General features: G+C 38.3%; 2 protein-coding genes across 2 annotated transcripts in view; both read right to left on the bottom strand.

Moving 5' to 3' along the window:
- The window catches only part of LOC306845790 (uncharacterized protein), a gene marked incomplete at both ends in the record, with an annotated part of 34,997 nt that extends 27,466 nt beyond the window's left edge, over nucleotides 1-7,531 (bottom strand). Inside the window, 3 exons of the mRNA XM_079378772.1 lie at nucleotides 5,236-5,431; nucleotides 5,553-5,615; nucleotides 7,489-7,531. Coding sequence (XP_079234898.1) covers nucleotides 5,236-5,431; nucleotides 5,553-5,615; nucleotides 7,489-7,531 — 302 coding nt within the window. The remainder of the gene's footprint in view (nucleotides 1-5,235; nucleotides 5,432-5,552; nucleotides 5,616-7,488) is intronic.
- An 892-nt stretch (nucleotides 7,532-8,423) lies between these two features.
- Nucleotides 8,424-17,613, bottom strand: hhla1 (HHLA1 neighbor of OC90; the record flags this gene model as incomplete). The annotated part of the gene is made up of 14 exons (XM_079378771.1): nucleotides 8,424-8,467; nucleotides 10,091-10,173; nucleotides 10,719-10,914; nucleotides 13,387-13,647; nucleotides 13,751-13,849; nucleotides 14,000-14,029; nucleotides 14,121-14,201; nucleotides 15,146-15,202; nucleotides 15,373-15,456; nucleotides 15,578-15,661; nucleotides 15,794-15,877; nucleotides 16,957-17,037; nucleotides 17,394-17,450; nucleotides 17,532-17,613. 14 exons carry the CDS (start codon nucleotides 17,611-17,613, stop codon nucleotides 8,424-8,426), a joined length of 1,323 nt encoding a protein of 440 aa, XP_079234897.1.
- Between the last annotated feature and the right edge of the window lie 2,205 nt (nucleotides 17,614-19,818).

Genomic DNA, 19,818 nt, shown 5'->3' with positions numbered 1-19,818 from the left:
ATCATGAAGAACTTCAAGATGTTTTCTATCGCATTTCTTGCACTTTGCTTTCAATGTACACTTTGAGGTCTGATGACTTCGGCCGCATCTCCAGCATCTACGGCTCATTTTGATCCAATCCTCAACCTGCTCCTTGTTCAAAAGCTTAAAGTTTGAACACTGATTCATGTAATGCTGGATGGTATCGCAGAACGGACAATATCTTTTGGGCTTCTCCTGCATCCTATCTGAGGACACTGACCCTGTCTTTGAGTTCTCTACTGACTCTCCCTTATGCTCGCCTCCATGCAGAACGGTAGTCAGTTTTCGAGGTGGGAAACCATACTTCTTGTCTTTGCGGGGGGCATGTTTCTCATAATCAGGGTATGAGCTGTACTGGGTTCCCTCCACCTGCACGCGAACCTCATATTCAAGCCAATCTGCCAAGTCAAGCAAAGTAGGAATCGGAGTCTGAAGAGGGTTAACAAATCTCTTAAAGTTGGCTCTTAGGTCATAAGGTAACTTAGCTAAGAGGCGAGATACATGAGAACCGCACTTCAACTCAGTCCAACCTGGGCTACCCAACTGATTCAACATTCCCACTAATGCCCGCACACGAAGAGCGAATCCCTTGAATGCCTTTACATCTCCACTCTTGATTGTGGGTCCATCCATCAAACTGGTGATCCGCTGCAATGCCAGCTGATGCGGTTGCCCATACATGTCGGTAAGAGCTCGCATAGTGTCACTAAAGGGAAAACGACTGTGACTGTAAGAATCTGCAACAAGTAAAGCATCTTCCAATTTCAAATGATCCATTAATATTTGAAACTTAAAAGATTCAGAAGCGTCGTCAGGCAGTACGTTGCCTAAAGCGAGCTTAAGTCTGGCGAACTCTCGTGGGTCATCATGAATGAAATTTGGGATTGTTGGTGTAGGCCCACGATATTGCACTGGCAGCGTGTGCAAAGAACGGTTAAGATCTTGATCCGAAACTGGATATGAACGATCAAACGGATATAGCCGTTCGTTGCCAGGATAGTTCTCAGTTTTAAGATCACGTTGAAATGGAGGACTAGAACGGTCAGCTAAGGCAGTTCCTTGCAAGGTGTGCACTTGGTCCCCATAGTATGTATCATGAAGATTTCTAATGGGCCGATACTCTGAATGCGAATGACAAGTATGTGCATCTGCAGGAGCACGACCAAAAACACGAGGGGGGTAAGATGACGGATGGGACTGCAACAACATGTCATCATCATACTGCCAATAAGGAGGATTCAACTGACTCTGCTGCAAACCACGAACTTTAGCAGTTCGGCCAGGAACGTGTGGCGGTGAGTCATTCACCCGATGAGGAGGTTCAGTATACTGAGGTGTTGACTGACCTGAATGTAATTGGCTACCACTCAGTCCACCTACTCTTTTTAGACGATTAGTAAGATCTTCAATAAGATCTTGATAACCATCACGACGTGCATGCAAAGAATCATCCCTAGGAGGCGCCAACGGCACATACTCAGATTGACCTGGATTTCGATCATCCTGGTGTGAGGCCAACATACTTGTATCCATTGGTGTAGAAGATACCTCATTTCCTGCACTAGGTGATTGCCGTGAGGGTGATGAAACCTGTAGTGGAGCTGACACAGGAGAACTAGCGATTATATCTGAAATACGTTTCACATCTTGCCGCAGCTGCTTACTCTCCTCTCTCATTTCACGAATACATGAGAGAATATCGGCATTCATTACCGTATTGACCTGCTCATCTGCAAATGTGAGTTGCCTCTGAGGATAACGAACCTCATAGTCCTGAAGATACAACGGCTGACGAGTAATTCTGCGTGGCCTTACCACCTCATCCTCTATCATTCCCTCTCTGAGTCTGGACATCATCGCTGAGACGGTTAAAGCATCCGGCTCGAAGGACCATTAAATGTAGAAAGGGAACTGTATTGCACTAATTACTAATACGATGCCAACCGTTTCAGAGGGTCGATTACCACATCTTGATGTCCAATGACTACGAGAGTAATGAAGAGCAGGTAGACTTACTATGTTGTACTATTTTACTTTAATAAGGTTGAATAACAAATCAAATACAATGTGTACATATGTACAGTCAAAGGATCACATAAATGTAAATAAAATGTACATATGAAGAGCGTAGGCCTACGCAAAATAATAAACAAATACACAATGAATTATTTCAACAGAGTTGAATTTCAAGGATACAGCTGGTCTGTGATTCGTCAGTGAAAATAATTATTACAAGAGTCCGTGTTAGTCTCTTCGAAATGCAACCTATCAGTGATGTGAAGCTGTCGTCTCAGACCCTCAGATGAATCCTCTGTGACAATAAATGCAAGTAGACCTAGGATGTGTATCACTCGATGTATGACTCTCAAATGTGGTTCTACAATAAACAAATAAGGTAATCAGTAACAGAAAATTGTATAGATATGCCATTAACACGGCAGACCCGCTGAGATGTTACAACTCTATAATGGTTGATTACGTATGCCATTATTAACATACACACAATCAGGTAACCACACTCTCGCATAACATAAATTATAATGTAGCAGCCATACATCAAGCTGAACAGTGAATACGTGACAATAATAATATAATGAATACTCAAATGTAACTCACAATCTTCAATGACGCACATTCAAGAATCGTCACCAAGGAAACTTCAGCACGAAGTTTAATACCATCCGTTGCCAATGAAGACCACAAAGATTCTTTCCTGCAGTTCACAAAGTGAAGGCGCTGCAGAAAGAGATTTTAATTGGTCTTATATTACTGCCTTTCAGGGAAGATTGCAGGACTTGAACTTCCCTCAGGATCCAAACCGAAAAAACGATCCGCTCTCGCGCGCGCGCTGAGGTAAGCCACGCCTCCACATTCAAATCAATGACCAACATAATAGCGGCACAGCCCTTATAATAAATGAACATAAACTGAACATGGGCTTTTTTACAGTTACCATTATGACGTCTAGGCGACGTTGGGTTTTGGTTGCCATACCTGACCACTGTATATCAGTATTTGACGTCAATATGACGTTGGCTTTAGACGTTGGCTCGACGTTGGATTTTGGTTAGTTAATGCCACAACCTAAAAACAACGTCAAATGATGTTAGAATCTGACGTTGTGTGGACGTTACCATTGTGACGTCTAGGCGACGTTGGGTTTTGGTTGCCATAACCGACGACTGTATATCAGTATTTGACGTCAATATGACGTTGGCTTTAGACGTTGGCTCGACGTTGGATTTTGGTTAGTTAATGCCACAACCTAAAAACAACGTCAAATGATGTTAGAATCTGACGTTGTGTGGACGTTACCATTATGACGTCTAGGCGACGTTGGGTTTTGGTTGCCATACCTGACCACTGTATATCAGTATTTGACGTCAATATGACGTTGGCTTTAGACGTTGGCTCGACGTTGGATTTTGGTTAGTTAATGCCACAACCTAAAAACAACGTCAAATGATGTTAGAATCTGACGTTGTGTGGACGTTACCATTGTGACGTCTAGGCGACGTTGGGTTTTGGTTGCCATAACCGACGACTGTATATCAGTATTTGACGTCAATATGACGTTGGCTTTAGACGTTGGCTCGACGTTGGATTTTGGTTAGTTAATGCCACAACCTAAAAACAACTGAAGATCAACGTCAAATGATTTTATAATCTGACGTTGTCTGGACGTTACCATTATGACGTCTAGGCGACGTTGAGTTTTGGATGCCATACCCAACGAATGTATATCAGTATTTGACGTCAATATGACGTTGGCTTTAGACGTTGGCTCGACGTTGGATTTTGGTTAGTTAATGCCACAACCTAAAAACAACGTCAAATGATGTTAGAATCTGACGTTGTGTGGACGTTACCATTATGACGTCTAGCCGACGTTGGGTTTTGGTTGCCATACCTGACCACTGTATATCAGTATTTGACGTCAATATGACGTTGGCTTTAGACGTTGGCTCGACGTTGGATTTTGGTTAGTTAATGCCACAACCTAAAAACAACGTCAAATGATGTTAGAATCTGGCGTTGTGTGGACGTTACCATTATGACGTCTAGCCGACGTTGGGTTTTGGTTGCCATACCTGACCACTGTATATCAGTATTTGACGTCAATATGACGTTGGCTTTAGACGTTGGCTCGACGTTGGATTTTGGTTAGTTAATGCCACAACCTAAAAACAACGTCAAATGATGTTAGAATCTGACGTTGTGTGGACGTTATCATTATGACGTCTAGGCGACGTTGGGTTTTGGTTGCCATACCTGACCACTGTATATCAGTATTTGACGTCAATATGACGTTGGCTTTAGACGTTGGCTCGACGTTGGATTTTGGTTAGTTAATGCCACAACCTAAAAACAACGTCAAATGATGTTAGAATCTGACGTTGTGTGGACGTTACCATTATGACGTCTAGCCGACGTTGGGTTTTGGTTGCCATACCTGACCACTGTATATCAGTATTTGACGTCAATATGACGTTGGCTTTAGACGTTGGCTCGACGTTGGATTTTGGTTAGTTAATGCCACAACTTAAAAACAACGTCAAATGATGTTAGAATCTGACGTTGTGTGGACGTTACCATTATGACGTCTAGGCGACGTTGGGTTTTGGTTGCCATACCCGACGACTGTATATCAGTATTTGACGTCAATATGACGTTGGCTTTAGACGTTGGCTCGACGTTGGATTTTGGTTACTTCCCAACACAACCTGAAAACAACTAAATATCAACGTCAATTGACGTCGGTCTTGGACGTCAAATCAACGTTGTCATTAGACGTTGGCTTGACATTGAATTTTGGTCACCTGACGTCGCGACCTAAATCCAACCTAATATTAACGTCATATGACGTTGTGTGCCTGCTGGGCAGCTTCACAGAAAACAGGATGGCAAAAGAAAAATGAAATGAAAATGAAAACATCAATGTCCTCTGATCTCACCATAGATTGTTCTTGCACGTGGGTGTATGTGTGCGCCTTTATATCAATTTATATTCATATGTGTGCTTGCATTTATATTAATATATGCACTTTAATATAAAGTGTGTGTTTGTTTCTTTTTTACACACTTCACTGCTCTGCCTGTTTTTATCTTTAATAATCTTTCACCAACTGCATAGAGAAGCAGCTAAACAGACAGAAAGAGTGGTGCGAGCAAAAGCTGTGTGTGTGTGTGTGCGCGCGCGCGCGCGTCTCTCACCTGTCGAGTGTGTCGGCGGGCTGTATGTTCTTGCGCGCGGTGTTCCGTGTGTTTGCGTTACTGCAGTAGTGTCCGTGATTGTCGATGTCCGCGGGACAGAGTCCGGTCTCACACCGCAGACTGACCGAGAACTCCAGCACCGACCGCAGGTCATCAAACACAGCGTACAGCCAGGTGAACCTCACACCCAGACAACCTGTGCGACAAACACACACCAACATACATCTATTTGAACGATTAATATGTGGTTTACTTATATGTGTAATAATATGTAATAATTTCTCCTGGGCATTTGTTTGCTTGTTAATGGAACTGACCAATCAGAAGCTCATCAGAACTGAGGTCACTTGCTTCTGGGCAGAAAACAGCAGTGCCATCAACTGCACAAAGAAAAGTGTTTGTCTTAAATTAATGTGTTTGACATGCAGAGTACTATTATGTCAACAGAAATAAGAATGTTTGCCTGAAATATTGTAGGAAATCTTGAGTAAATTAGACTGTCTAGCACATAATGCATATTTTAGATGGTCAATAAAAACATTTCTTATTCACACTATTTTTTTGTGTTCAATCCATTATTAATTTATCTCAAGTTACTTAATATAATCCAATGCTTTGGAAGTGGGGGCCCTCTACTCTGTTTTTAAATTGGATTTTAAAAATTGTTCATTTTTAAAAATTAGAAAGAAAAAAAAACTCAGTTTCACTAGGAATGAAACTAAATACCTAAGTATTTTTAGTCAAGCATATTTGATACAAAATCGAAATATTTTTTTATTATTTTATGTTAATTTTTATATATAATGTGCAGTAGGGCCCGGGGCGATTTTGCCTAAAAAAAAAATCTTCGATTTTTAAAGAAAAATTCGAGTTTCGATTCGATTTTCGATTTTTTTTTCCAATGCACTTAAAAAATTACTGCAGGCATCAGATATAGTGTCAAAAGTGCAACTTTATTGCTATGATTGTCCTCAAGAGTTAAAATGCATAGAATCCCAAAACAAAAAGTAAATGAGGCTCTGTCATTCAACAATTTCAAGCTTTAACCCAGGTTTAAGCAAAAGTGCAACAACTTCACAGTAGCTTAAATTTTCTGTTCAAGAAATCAGATAATTACAAATTTTGTAACATATAACATTACAATTAAAAAAATAAACTCTTCTCAGTATAGTGTGAATATAAAAAATGAAATATGCCTGTGGCAGACATATAGCCTGCTCAAAGAGTGAACAAATGTAAACTTTTATCTATAACAACAAAACACGTGCTTGTTAGATCTCTGAAAGATGCTGCGCAGAGTCCAACTAGTGTTGATGTAGTGAACCGTCAGACTCAGATATGGCTGCATCGTCCGTTGTGGCTGAGTAAAACTGCATCTCCTCCAGCTCACTGCGGATCTTTTCCCGAGTTGTATTATACAGGTGAGGCAGCGAGTCACAGAGCGCAGCGGCAAAAGTTGAACTATTTTGAACTTTGACCGCGGCGCAGCAACTTGCGCTGCGCAGCAACTAACCGCCCTCGCGCAGCGCAAGCCATTGAAATGAATGGGTTTCATAGCGCAGCGCATGCCGCGTCCTGTGTGAAAGGGCCGCGGGGCGGGGGCTGGCTCATATCGCGCTACGGTAACCCACAAGGACGAAACGCGGAAAAGTCCGAAAAAACTATTGTGGCAAAAAACTCGAGTTTGCAAAATAAAAATCGTTTCAAACTACAAAATCGATAAATCGATTAAATCGATTTTTTGCCCAGCCCTAATGTGCAGTGAGTTAAAGGTTAATGAACTAGCAGTTTTTTTCTGTTAATAAAAGTGCATTTTGAACAAAACAAATTGTAGAATTTGATACTAAGTAAAGTTGTAGGTACAATTTCATATTAAAATTGTAAAATTATTTTAAGTACTTTTATTGACTGTTAAAATAACTGACAAATATGTTGAAATACAACAATATAACATTTTTACAATATAAAAATACAAGGTTTTGGTCTTGTTCACTAGTCATTTCTTACTAGTATAATAATATAATAAGAATTTCTTTCTTAATATACAGTATGTTAAAATCGAATTTATGGTAAAGCTGAATTTTCAGCAGCCATTACTCCAGTCTTCATTGTCACATGATCATTCAATCATCCTAATATGCTGATAAAAAAAGCGTAGGAACTAAAAATAATTATCATGTAAATGTCAGTTTCAAGGTGATTTACTCACTTTCACCTGCACCTTTGCTCCTGACAGAGTTTGCATATTCTCACCTTTCTGCAGGGTGAAGAGGAGGAAAAGATACAGCGGCCTCATCTTTATCTGCTACTAAACAATCAGTTGTACCATCCAGTATTCCTAGGTTCAGTCCAGCACGGTGAAGAGGCCAAAGAGCTTCAGTAATCAGAGACACATACATCCAAACTCGGCGCTTCGCAATCTTCTTCTAATGCAGGTGCGTGCACGAGATGAGAAAACAATCCCAAAATGAACAAAGGCCTATTTAGGACACTCTAAAATGTCAAAGGGCAAAAGGCAGAGTGGTCACCATAGTAACAGGGCTGCAGGAAGTACACACTCTTTAGGTTTGTATCACACAAGAGAAGAAGTGGGTACACATGCACAGGGTAAAGGTCCTGACCCCAGCTGAGAATTGACCTCCTTAAACAACTGACCATTGTGTGTGTGTGTGTGTGTGGACAGGAACTCAGGTAAGGATCAAACAGAAAGTGGGGGTTGTAAATGATTCTTTGTGTGCTTTTGGGAGTTTGAAATAAGCATGTTGCTAACAATGCAGTGCTTTAATAACTCTAAAAATACACAGCACACAAGTATTAGGTGTATTAATCCATTTTAAATGACACTGAACACATTTTAGTCATGCCTCTCAGTACTGAATGGCTTTTATGAGCATTTTTATATAACATTTTTCCCATCTGATTCACCATCTTTTTGTTTTTGTTCAGATGATTTTTGTGTGTTTGTTGGTGTAAAACTTCATTAAAAATCAAACATGGGTAAATATGTTTGGTTTTATTTATATTCAGGAGAGACAAAGTGCAATTTGAACACTATAGATGCACAGACTATACAGATTCGATGATGACAATGCAGTTCAGTGTCTGACAGAACTCATTTTCTCTCAAACATACTGTACATAAATTTTAGTTCAGATGTCGGTCACCCACAAATGAACTCAGTTCTCATCTTACATCTTCACACACATTCGTTCCAGACATTTCTGTTTCAGATCTGAGAGAAAGAAAGAGATTGTGGTTATATTAGTAAAGAAATTGCTCCAACGTGAACTTCTAATTGACCTGGGGTTCGTTTCCCAAAAGCATCGTTAGCTAACTATGGTCATTAATTCCATTGAACTCTGATAACAGCGGAACTTGTTACCATAGTTGTTTTTGGGAAACGCACCCCTGGTTGTGCTTTGTAAGATTCATCAGAGCATGATATTCCAAAGAAAAAAGATGTTTGTCATTGTAATCTTTCATGAAAATGTAAGACAAATTAAACAAATGCCTGCTGGATAAACTCAAATTTACTTATTTATTTAATTTAATTGTATATACAGGAGTCCTATTGGAATTTGGAATGAATAAGAACCATTCACAAAGCATTATAACTGATTTTTTAAAGCATTTTTGTTGCTAATATTATTCAAACAAACACATTTTAAAAACTTTGTTTTTAAATTTTGTTATTTTAATAAGAAAAACGTAGTTTTTCTTATTAAAATAATATAATAAATAGTTCTATATGCCATTATAAATAACATAAGAAAACCTGTGCGAATCCCTTTAACTATAACTAAGTTAACTAAGTTACTATAGAGAATACTCAATATCTCAATATCATCCAGTAAGACATTTTATTTTTATTTGATTCCATTAGGATCTTTCAGGACTGATTCCAAGTTCTGTACATATTCCTGTAGGATTTGCCTTTAGATGACTGGTGCATTATTGTGCTTTTCTGCTTCATCAGCTCATGTCTGACATCAGACAATTATATTTGAGGATGGTTGTGTGGTAGGTAAACAAGGCGCTGTATGTGGCCTCAAATGGCACGAGATTCTCAAGCCCTTGAACTAACTCTAAACACGTTTAACAGCAGCAGCCTGTGACTTATTCTTCAGTTTCACCGCTGGAGACACTACAATCAAGTGACTGTCTGCAGCCTATTTCATCTTATTCTATCTTTGTCCAGCACAAAACACACTCTTCACCATCATTAAGACTGACATTACACATCATTAGTCCTGTAGGAAGAGTGTTTTAATGGGATCACACACACTCACATACACATACACACACACACACTTTAATGAGTACAGATCCACATGCAGGTATTCAGACACACACACACACACAGAGAAACAAATTCTTTAATGAGGTTGCAGTGACCTGTGTGTGTGTGTGTGTGTGTGTGTGTGTGTGAGAGAGAGGGAATGATAAAATGATCTTAGTCATTCACTCATCAAAGAAAAACATCCAGTGTCTTTGCTCAGACACATTTAACCACAGTCAGCCGTAGCTTTAAATAACCCAGAACAATTAACTGAGAAACATTAATGAAGATATTAATGATAATGATAATAGTAACGACCCTTTATGGGATATTAAAACTTCAGTCGCACTAAGAACAAGAATAAAAGTTTGTTAAACTACAGTATTGTAGAAAAAATGATACATGGTTTTCAATAATCTCAAATTTCTTTGTTGCCACTGATGATTTTAATGAACTTTTAGTGAAGGTCTGTGATGTATATTTGTATATGATAATATGATAGTTGTATATTTTATTATGTGATAGCATGTTTTGATTTGTTTGCTGTTAGGGTTAATTTGATGTTGTGTTACTCACTTTTGGAAAAAGTGACTCTCCTCATACGACTGCAGACCTCTGCTGTATGTCTCTCATACCAGCGATGGCTATCCACACAATATCTGTAGAACAAAATATTGACTATTTTGTTCATACCATCAACAATATTGAGGATACACATAATTACTGTCTTACTCCCTGATTCTATTAATTGTATAAACAAAACTGTGGATAATTTGTGAATTTATTTCAATGGGGTCCAAAAGTCTGTGACTACTAATGCTGAAAACAGTTTTGATTTTGTAAAATGCAATATTTGAGTGAAAATGCAATATTTGAGTGACAGCAGCACTTGAGAATTCAAGTGAACATATTTTGTGTGCTTTAGTGGAAGCAAGGAAACCTTGCACAATGGAGGTCACACAGTCAGTGTCACAAATTTGGTGACTTAGAAGTATTGAAGAATCTTAAAACTGTAATATCCGTTTAAAAAATTTAAATCTTTGTTTCTTAACACACTTTGATTTTCAAACTGTCAATGTGAATTCCGACTTTTGGAGCCCACTGAACTTGCAAGTGTTCTAGCATGCATCTCTATTATTTACGCCCATTTTGTGACTTTAAAAGATGGTCTAAACAGTTGTTAAGTGGTTGTGCCGTGCTGTACCGCTGTAACGCTGCTGCTCTGTGACTGAATCCTCTGCACACACACTGAGAGTAAAACTTGCACAGCTCAAACACACACGGCTGCAGCTTCAATGAGCTGATATTCGCCCTGCCCCAGATCAGCTCCTCTTCAAGGGTCTCCTTCAGGTCCTCTTTCTCACTTCCTTGATGAAATAGCTCTATTCTCCATGGACATCCTGTCAGAAAAAATAATATCATCACAAAAAGAATGAGGGAGAAAAAGCACCATCTCCAGAAATGTAGAAAAGAACAGTATGATAAGTTATAATGGAAACTGAAGTAAACTCTCCCTGTGAAATAAGATAATGCAACATATGAAAGGATTTCAAGATTTCCAAGTGCTTTTGAAAAGGAACATTTCCACAGCATGCTGCTGTGCTCACTTGGCTCTATATATACTTTACTTTTTATATGAATACTTTCTCCAGAATAATATACAGAGACTACTTTAAGCAAGACATTTGTATGCCTACTTAACATAAAGGTAAACGCTGCATCAATGCCGCTATCATGTAGGAAGCTTTGTTTTGTCTCTGTGCTTCAAAATGCAGCAACATTAGTTCATCAATGGTGTGAGTTTGTGGGCGGATCTATATCTGTTGCTCCACCCCATTGCTACTCTCATTGGCTACATCATCTTTTATAACCATACATAATCAATAATCGCAATTGTGTACATACTAAGTGTAGGAGCCAGTGTTGGGAAGTAACTACTTGCATGTAATAGAATTAGTTAATTTAATTACAAAATAAATGTAACTGTAATGAGTTAGAGTTAAAAATTAGTAATTCAATTACAGTTACTTATGAAAATGTTAACGATTACAAAGGGGATTGCAGCTGAATATTTTTACTATTATATTTACTATTATATTATAATTATAATATATTAATTTTTTGACCACAGGCCAGTCCCCACAATATAAAAAATTTCTGGTTTTACTATCTTTGTGGGGACATTTGGTCCCCATAATGTAGCATAAACAAGTACACACACACACACACACACAAAGCTTTCTTTGACAAATTGCATTGACTGCTCTAAAATATGAGACACCAATGTTTCAGGAGTTAGGAATAGGACACATGCTTATTTGATCATATTTATTTTATTTACTATTTGGGTTTATGTACTCTATATGCTTTACTTTTGAAGATTAGCTGTTTATTCCAAGGCATTGTTAGATGCCAGTGTTTCCTGTTGTATAGCTATGCAAAGATTACAGTATCATAGCTATTAAACTATATCTTATGATTTTAAATCAGTATTTAACTTCAGAACAAAGTAAAAAGAGGTGCTAACATCTGATTTTGTGATGGCTGTGATTTAAAATGTAAGTTTTATAATCTTAATTCAAGTGATGAAGGATTTTGAAAGTCTGACAGTAATTAACCCTGCCTGCTTTAAATGTTTCAAAATGATTAAGTGAAGTGACATACTGCCAAGTATGGTGACCCATACTAGGAATTCGTGCTCTGCATTTAACCCATCCAACGTGCACACACACAGCAGTGAACACACACCCGGAGGAGTGGGCAGCCATTTATGCTGCGGCACCCGGGGAGCAGTTGGGGGTTCGGTGCCTTGCTCAAGGGCACCTCAGTCATGGTATTGAGGGTGGAGAGAGCGCTGGACATTCACTCCCTCCACCTACAATCCCTGCCGGCCCGAGACTCGAACCCACAACCTTTGGATTACAAGTCTGACTCTCTAACCATTAGGCCACGACTTCCCAACACTTGAAAACAACTACTGATTACAGTTTAAACAGGGTAACTTGTAATCTGTAACCTATTACATTTCCAAAGTAACTTTCCTGACACTGGTTGGAGCTGAACTGTGAACATTGCAAACCATTTTAAAGCTGTCATTATAAAACAAACAAACAATCATTCACATACATCTCGCAGTATCCAGATAAATATATTAAATGAATTCGGAAATGTCTACTCCTCAGTGGTGGACAAAGTCAACAAATCATGTATTTGAGTTAAAGTACAGCTACTCTGATGAAATATTACTCTAGTAAAAGTCAAACAGATATAGGCCCACTTGTTTTTATTTGGTGGCGCTTGTGTTGCAGAAAGTATGGGTTTCACATGTAAGCAATGCTGTAAGATGCTACAGTGCAAAGCTGCACATTTTACATTAGCTTATGGTGTCATCTAGTGGTCTTCTCTATTTTAATTTGCAGAAATAAATGTCCACTTAAGGGTCAATGAGGTCTCTCGTTCTCTCTCTCTGTCTTCCGCTCTGAATGAGGGCACCTGTATCGAGAGCTGTTGACATGGACAGCAGGTAAGCAGCTCAGATGTCTATGATTCATAGCGCGCTCTCTCTCGCATATGCTGCTTCCTCTTTGTGTTGACTCGATGAGACAGACGTAAGTGTGTATATATTGATTTTTAATGTGCTTTTAACCTTTCCGAACCAGCCAAATCAAAACAATCTCCAGAGTAAATAATGGAGCGTTGCTATGGATACTATCAGTGGCTCCGGCCTGACTCCATTCAAATCAAATCATTGTCATGGCAACAATAACATTAACCCTGCTCAGGCACCACTGCGCCGCCGTTGCCGCTTTAACAGAATAAAGGGTCAAAAATGTCAGATTCCATTGTGTGTGTGTGGTAAAGGAGGGTCTTGCCTGGTTTTTCTGTATGAGATACTTTAGTGAGCTGCTGGATGCTTGTCGTAGTTGTTTGTCTGCGTGTTGGCGGTGAAATTGTCACAGTTATCATTGGAGCGATGGTATTTGTGGTTACTGTTACAGCTTTTGGCTGGGTGATGATAACAGCAGTTGTGAGATCACTAGTGGGTGAGGTTGTGGTGGTCATCACAGTGACAGTAGCTTCAGGAGCTGCTGTTGATCTAATAAGAGGTGATGATGACATTGTAGAGGTTGGTACTGTGGAAATAGTACAACATCAAGGTGTTAAAGCAGTTTTTTCTCAGAGAAGTCTAATTTTTGTCTGCTTCAGCACAGCCAAACTCCTTAATAGTCTAAATACCTCTGCTCCTGTGGGAATCTGTACTGGGAGGGCTGTAGGAGTCTGTACTGGCTTTAGGCCATAGTACCAGGTCACTAGTGTTTGGAAGGTCATGCCACACTACTGTAGAGGTAAGACAGGGCTCTTATTGGTCAGTTTATATTCACACACACACACACACGCACGCACGCATGCATGCACACGCACACAATATCATATCTGACAACAGACACTCATAAAAACAATAATATGCTCTCTGAACTCACTTACCAAAGGGCAGCAATGGAAATGTCATATTACCTACAGAAAAGCAGGAGAAAAAAAATCATAGAATCTGACCAGCACATTTCTAAATGTATAAAGCGATGGAGTAATACATGTAAGTGTGTACCTCTGGTTATTTCCTCTGTGATGGTCTGATTAAACAGAGGTCTGACTGAGTCCATGTCCCAGAGCTGAGACAGATCACTGTCTGAACACATGCTTTTATTTTAGTTTCAGTTTTGCTTTACTTTCTTTGTTTTATTACATATATTTTGATAATCTAGTTCATTTAAGACTTAACATCTAAAACGTGCATGAGAGCTGGGATAATTGACAGTAGTAAATTTATTTAGAGTGTACTTATTTAATCCTAAATGAATTAATACCGTCTTCCTTTTGCATGTTTGGTTTATTAAAATAGTCAAATAAATCGTGCATCATTTCAAATAATGAATTATCCTTCAAAAGTTGTTTTTGGCCTGATATGGAAACAACATTACTTAAATCTGCATTGCTTTGTAATGAAATAAGCAGGAATAATGTGACCATTTTAAATTTTTGGTGAATTATGCCTTTATAATTATTTTAACAATAAACATTAAAGCTGCAGTATGTAACTTTTTTGTTAAAAATAAAAAACAAGTTATTGAGCAAGTACATAAGACATCAGTGTTTAAAACTGTCTCCTTACCTGCCCCGATTCACAACGGTAAACTTATAATAATGATTTATAAGTTGTGTTGTTACATATTTGTGTTGTTGTTGGTTTAAACTGCACTATTTTTTTGCTAGTTATGAGTATTTTCTGACTGAGCTATCGTTAGATTTAAACATCAGTAATGTGATTTATTATAAAACATTTGTATTTCCATTTGGTCGGAACAAAAGCGGCAGATAAAATACTTTTTTATCGGAGAGGAGCAGTACAGAAGCACAATCCCACGTATAAAAATAACTCTGCAAGTAACTTGCATTTTTATGTTAGAAACAGAGATGGCGATAGAGGCAAAAGTTACATACTCCAGCTTTAAATATTTATATATTTTATAAAATATATAGGAAATAAAAAAGCATGTGGCATTTAGAATGAATATTTTTTATAAATCAATAAACTTTTGAAAATTAAAACAAAAAGTGCATACTCAAACTCACCTGACTTTCCAGCCATGACACAGATATAGATGCAGTCAGAGCTGTTCTTCTGACTGACTGGAAGAATGATAATAGCACACACAAAGGCGAAATGACACTGATATAGTAAGTGAGGAGCACCAACACTACAACATTATAGTACATTAGTGCAATACACTAAGTTGCATACAGGTGTGTGTGTGTGTGTGTGTGGGTGGGTGGGTGGGTGATTATAGTTGGTGCTTTACCCGAGAGGATAGAGCTGGACTTAAATAGTTCTTGCAGGTAACTGGTGGAGTTTCCCATTACATCCAACAGAATAGCTGTGAAATCTGAAAAAACACTAAAGTGATTAGATAGATAGATAGATAGATAGATAGATAGATAGATAGATAGATAGATAGATAGATAGATAGATCGATAGATCAGTGTATAGTGAAGGAGGTTTTTCACCTGTGAGGTCATTGGTCTGGTTTGTCAGACAGTAACAGTATCTCAAGGGAAATAAACTGCTCTCAATGTCCTGAAATTCTGAGACTACACACACCCATACATGTGTACATGACACACAGATACACGCATGCAAACACACACAAAATTGCATCATATTTGTGCCATATTGGTGCTGTAGTTACAGTGTGATTTGGCTGTGTGGATAAGGGTAGTTACTGTTGTAGACCAGAAGAGTGAGCTTGTGGAGAGAGAGTGAACTGTGTGACGTCACACTAAGTAAGGAGAAAAGATGCTGTGAACCTGAAAACATAACATTTTAAGATGTTTTTGTGTGTTTAAAACACTCACCAATTACTTTTGTCTATTAAAGGCAGGGTAGGTGATTTGGTTGATAAACATTTTTTGTTATGCTGGTTGAAAGTTTCTTCACATCTCTAAGTCTCTAAGCAATCACTAAGTTAAGTGGTCTCAATTTATTTATATGTGTTTATATAATATATATGTGTTCGTCTGTGGAAGGCATAGGACATAGGATAAAATGTTCGTCCAATCAAAATGTTCGGTCTGAACATTACGATAGGCTGTCTTCCCTGCCTGTCAAATATGTATTTGCATACCTTTGGGCACCCCGTTTGCGCAGACATGAAACGTCATCAGTGTGTTCCAGTGAGAACGAAAGGTGCTATTATTGTAATATTATGTGCTTTGTACTGTAGTGTTTTCTCACCGGTGAATGAGATATAAGGTAATCCTCCACCAATCGTGTCACAGGTTAGTCTGTTCGCCTGAGCGTGTTCTTGTGTTTTGAAGGAGGCATGGTTTTGCAGTGATTATACAGGGAGGGTGTGGAAATCTTGCTTTCAAAGCTAGCTTGCTATCGCTAGCCTTTCTGAAATCACCTACCTTACATTTAACAGAATATACACATACTATTGTTTCCTCCAGAATGAAAAAACAAATGTAATTGTGTCTTTTTATCTTACAATTCTAAGACAAAAAAAGTCAGATTTGCGAAATATAAACCTAGCATTGTGAGAAACTCAGTCAAGAAAATAATTACCTCAATTACCTTTATTAAAAAAATTTAAAATTCTGAGTTTGTCTCAAAATTCAGAAAAAAAAAACAGAATTGTAAGAAAAAAGTACAAATTGTAAGATCTAAATTTAGAATTGTGAGAAATAGTCAGAATTCTGAGTGGAAAAAGTCGCTGGGAAGTGCCCATGGCCAAAAAACACTCGTAGGCCTACATGTGTGTGTCTGTCTGTCTGTCTCTGTGTGTGTGTGTGTGTGTGTGTGTGTGTGTGTGTGTGTGTGTGTGTGTGTGTGTGTGTGTGTGTGTGTGTGTGTGTGTGTGTGCGTACGTCCGTGCGTGCAATACCTGGTTGTGAAGCATTGATGAGTGTGTTGACGAGTCCAGTAAGATCTATGGAAGCGGGGTCAATGTGCTCGGCTGGGATCTCTGGGTAAATGAAGATTACACTGATTTATACCTCGCTAAAGGTATTTATCGATCTGCATAACCATTCTTTACAGCCCTGTAAAATCCTCCTAAATCACATACACAGAAGTGGACCCTGTACACATGAACCTCATTACCAGGTTTCACCACCACATTCATCATTTCTCATGCACCTATTCATTAGGACTAAATGCCTGAGCAAGTGAAAACATTTTAATCCCTTCATATGCAATGACTGCAGTGATTGATGCAATTAACAGCCTTCATATGTGTGTCTGTACATTAAGAGCTCTGTACTGTTCATGTGACTGTTTCTGATTGATGCTTGTCCTCCATGAGAGACTCTGATTGGTTACCTGTTGACACAAGGAGCTCTCGTTTTTCTGTGCGGATCAACTTGCTTTGTCTTATAACTGAAAAAGACATATTATTTACCTCTTGACTAGCAGATATATTAATACAAAGATTGTCTTTTTTATTCTACAGTTACTAACCTTGTGTATGAATAAGGAACAATGTTACTATGACAGCGCATATTCTGATGCTGATCCAATGTTTCAGTTTGAGTTTAGCCATCTCTGCAAAACAAACACAGTAAAAACCTTACAAACAAAGCTTTCATATTTGGAACTGTTTGTATCTGAATAAATTGCATATGTGACCCTGGACCACAGAACCGGTCATAATGGTCAATTTTTGTGCTGCCCTCTACATGTGAGTAATGCATGCGGACTGCACTGCCTCACTACTAGCTTGTTTAAAAAGAAATAAAAATCCTTAAATCAAGCCTGGAATGCCTTTGATTATTTCAAAATGCATTTGAAACACTGATCTTTTATTATTATTTTATTATTTAAGGTACAGTATTTTCCCTTTCATGGGCATTATTTGCCTTTAACTTTAAGTAGGATTATTATTATTATCATGTCTAATAATATTAAAACACAGTTTGTCCATTTATGATAAGTTAAAAAAACTAAATCAGTTAATTGAAATAAATTCTCAATTTGAATCATAAAAACATCAAACATTCAGCATCATATACAAAATAGCTGTAAATGATGCAGAAAATATGCTAAGACAATAAACACTCAACAATGCATAAAAAGAGAGCTTTTTAAAATTAATTTATTCTATTGTTATTTTTTCCCCAAAATTCAAACACACACATTATATTATGCTTGCCAGGGCTGCATTTATTTGATTAAAAATACAAATAAATATAGAGTTTTTTTTCTCCTCTCTAGTGTGGACATGTTTGCTAAGTGTGACAGATTTCACACTTCAAATTAATCTCCACAGAGACTGGATCAGTTACTGCAAACTCAATTAGCCTGGACCAGTGGCTCTTCTCTAGCTCTGTACACAGACCATGATGTTCACAAGTTAAAATGAGTCTTTCACTGCTGAACAAATATCATTAAAAATGAAAGACTTCATTAGTAGCATCACAACAGCACCAGCTCAATCCTCTAGAGAAATTGAGCTACAAAAATCCTTTTAACGCCAGTCTGGAATAGCAGTCAAGATTTCTAATCTTTCAATCAATCTTTCAGATTTGGTCTAAAGATGCCTGATGTAATTCCAACATAAATAGAGACAGAAAATGGACAGATAAAGAGGAAAAAATAATTTTCAAAAGTTTCTTATTAATTACATCCGATTATCCTGAAACAGAGAACGCGAGGAAGAGTGTGAACTAAACAATAAAAATAAAAACACTCACCTGTAGAAGAGAGACGCAGGCACTGCAGGACACAGACAGACGTCTGCTCGCTGTCCGCTGTCTCTCACACACTCACACACAGAACCAGCAGGGCATCTTGGTCCCCGGAGAGGGCAACAGGCTGTAATAGCCCTCCAGTGTGTCACCTGAGCTCAGCTGGCAAACATAGAGGACCTGCTCTCAGCCACACACACACACACACACAGATACTCTCACAGATATAGAATCGTTCTCTTTCTCTCACACACACAATCACACACAAAGAAACTCTCACAGATATAGATTCTCTCCCTCCTGCTAAATGTAACACACAGTTATACAAACTCACACACATGCTAGTTTCACTATAATGGTTTCATAGATGTGATTTCAAACGAAATTTTCACTTTATTTGGCCGAATTATAGTATAGCCTCTTTTCTCTTGCACATGTAGCTGTCCAAAAATGAAGTTGACGCTTTTGGCCTTTCTTTAAATACGAAAATCACTGTACACTACGCCTCTCTTCTCGTGCGCATTCTGTTTGGCAGCGTATGGTTTCTGGGACGGTGCAAGGCCTGGGAAACTCTGTTGTCCTGGAGACCAAGAGCTAGGCAGAGGGCCATTCCCACAACAACCCCTCTACTTGTGTCCGGCACAATATTTCCAGCTATATTCTGTTATTGTGGCTCTACTGAACTCTGAACTCAGTGGCATCTTTAGTGTCATGTTTTATAAGCAACACGTTACTTTCAGTTACTGTTTTTAGGTATGATTAATGGGATATTAAAATTTAAACCAAAAAATTTTATATACTGTATAGCACCATATCACACTAAAGTTTGCGATCACCATAATTCACTAGTAGTTCACCCAAGAATAAAATTTAGCTTCAAGTTTACTCACCATCAGGCCATCCAAGATGTAGATGAGTTTGGTTCTTCATCAGAACAGATTTGGAGAAATTTAGCATTTATGCCATCAGAATGAGAGTCCAAACAGCTGATAAAAATATCACAACAATCCACAAATAATCCACTCCAGTCCAGCAATTAATGTCTTGTGAAGCGAAAAGCT

Source organism: Barbus barbus (assembly GCF_936440315.1).
Source record: "Barbus barbus genome assembly, chromosome: 26".
Lineage (NCBI taxonomy): Eukaryota > Metazoa > Chordata > Actinopteri > Cypriniformes > Cyprinidae > Barbus > Barbus barbus.
Note: the sequence above shows the minus strand (reverse complement) of the source record. Positions and strands in the feature narration are given on the sequence as shown.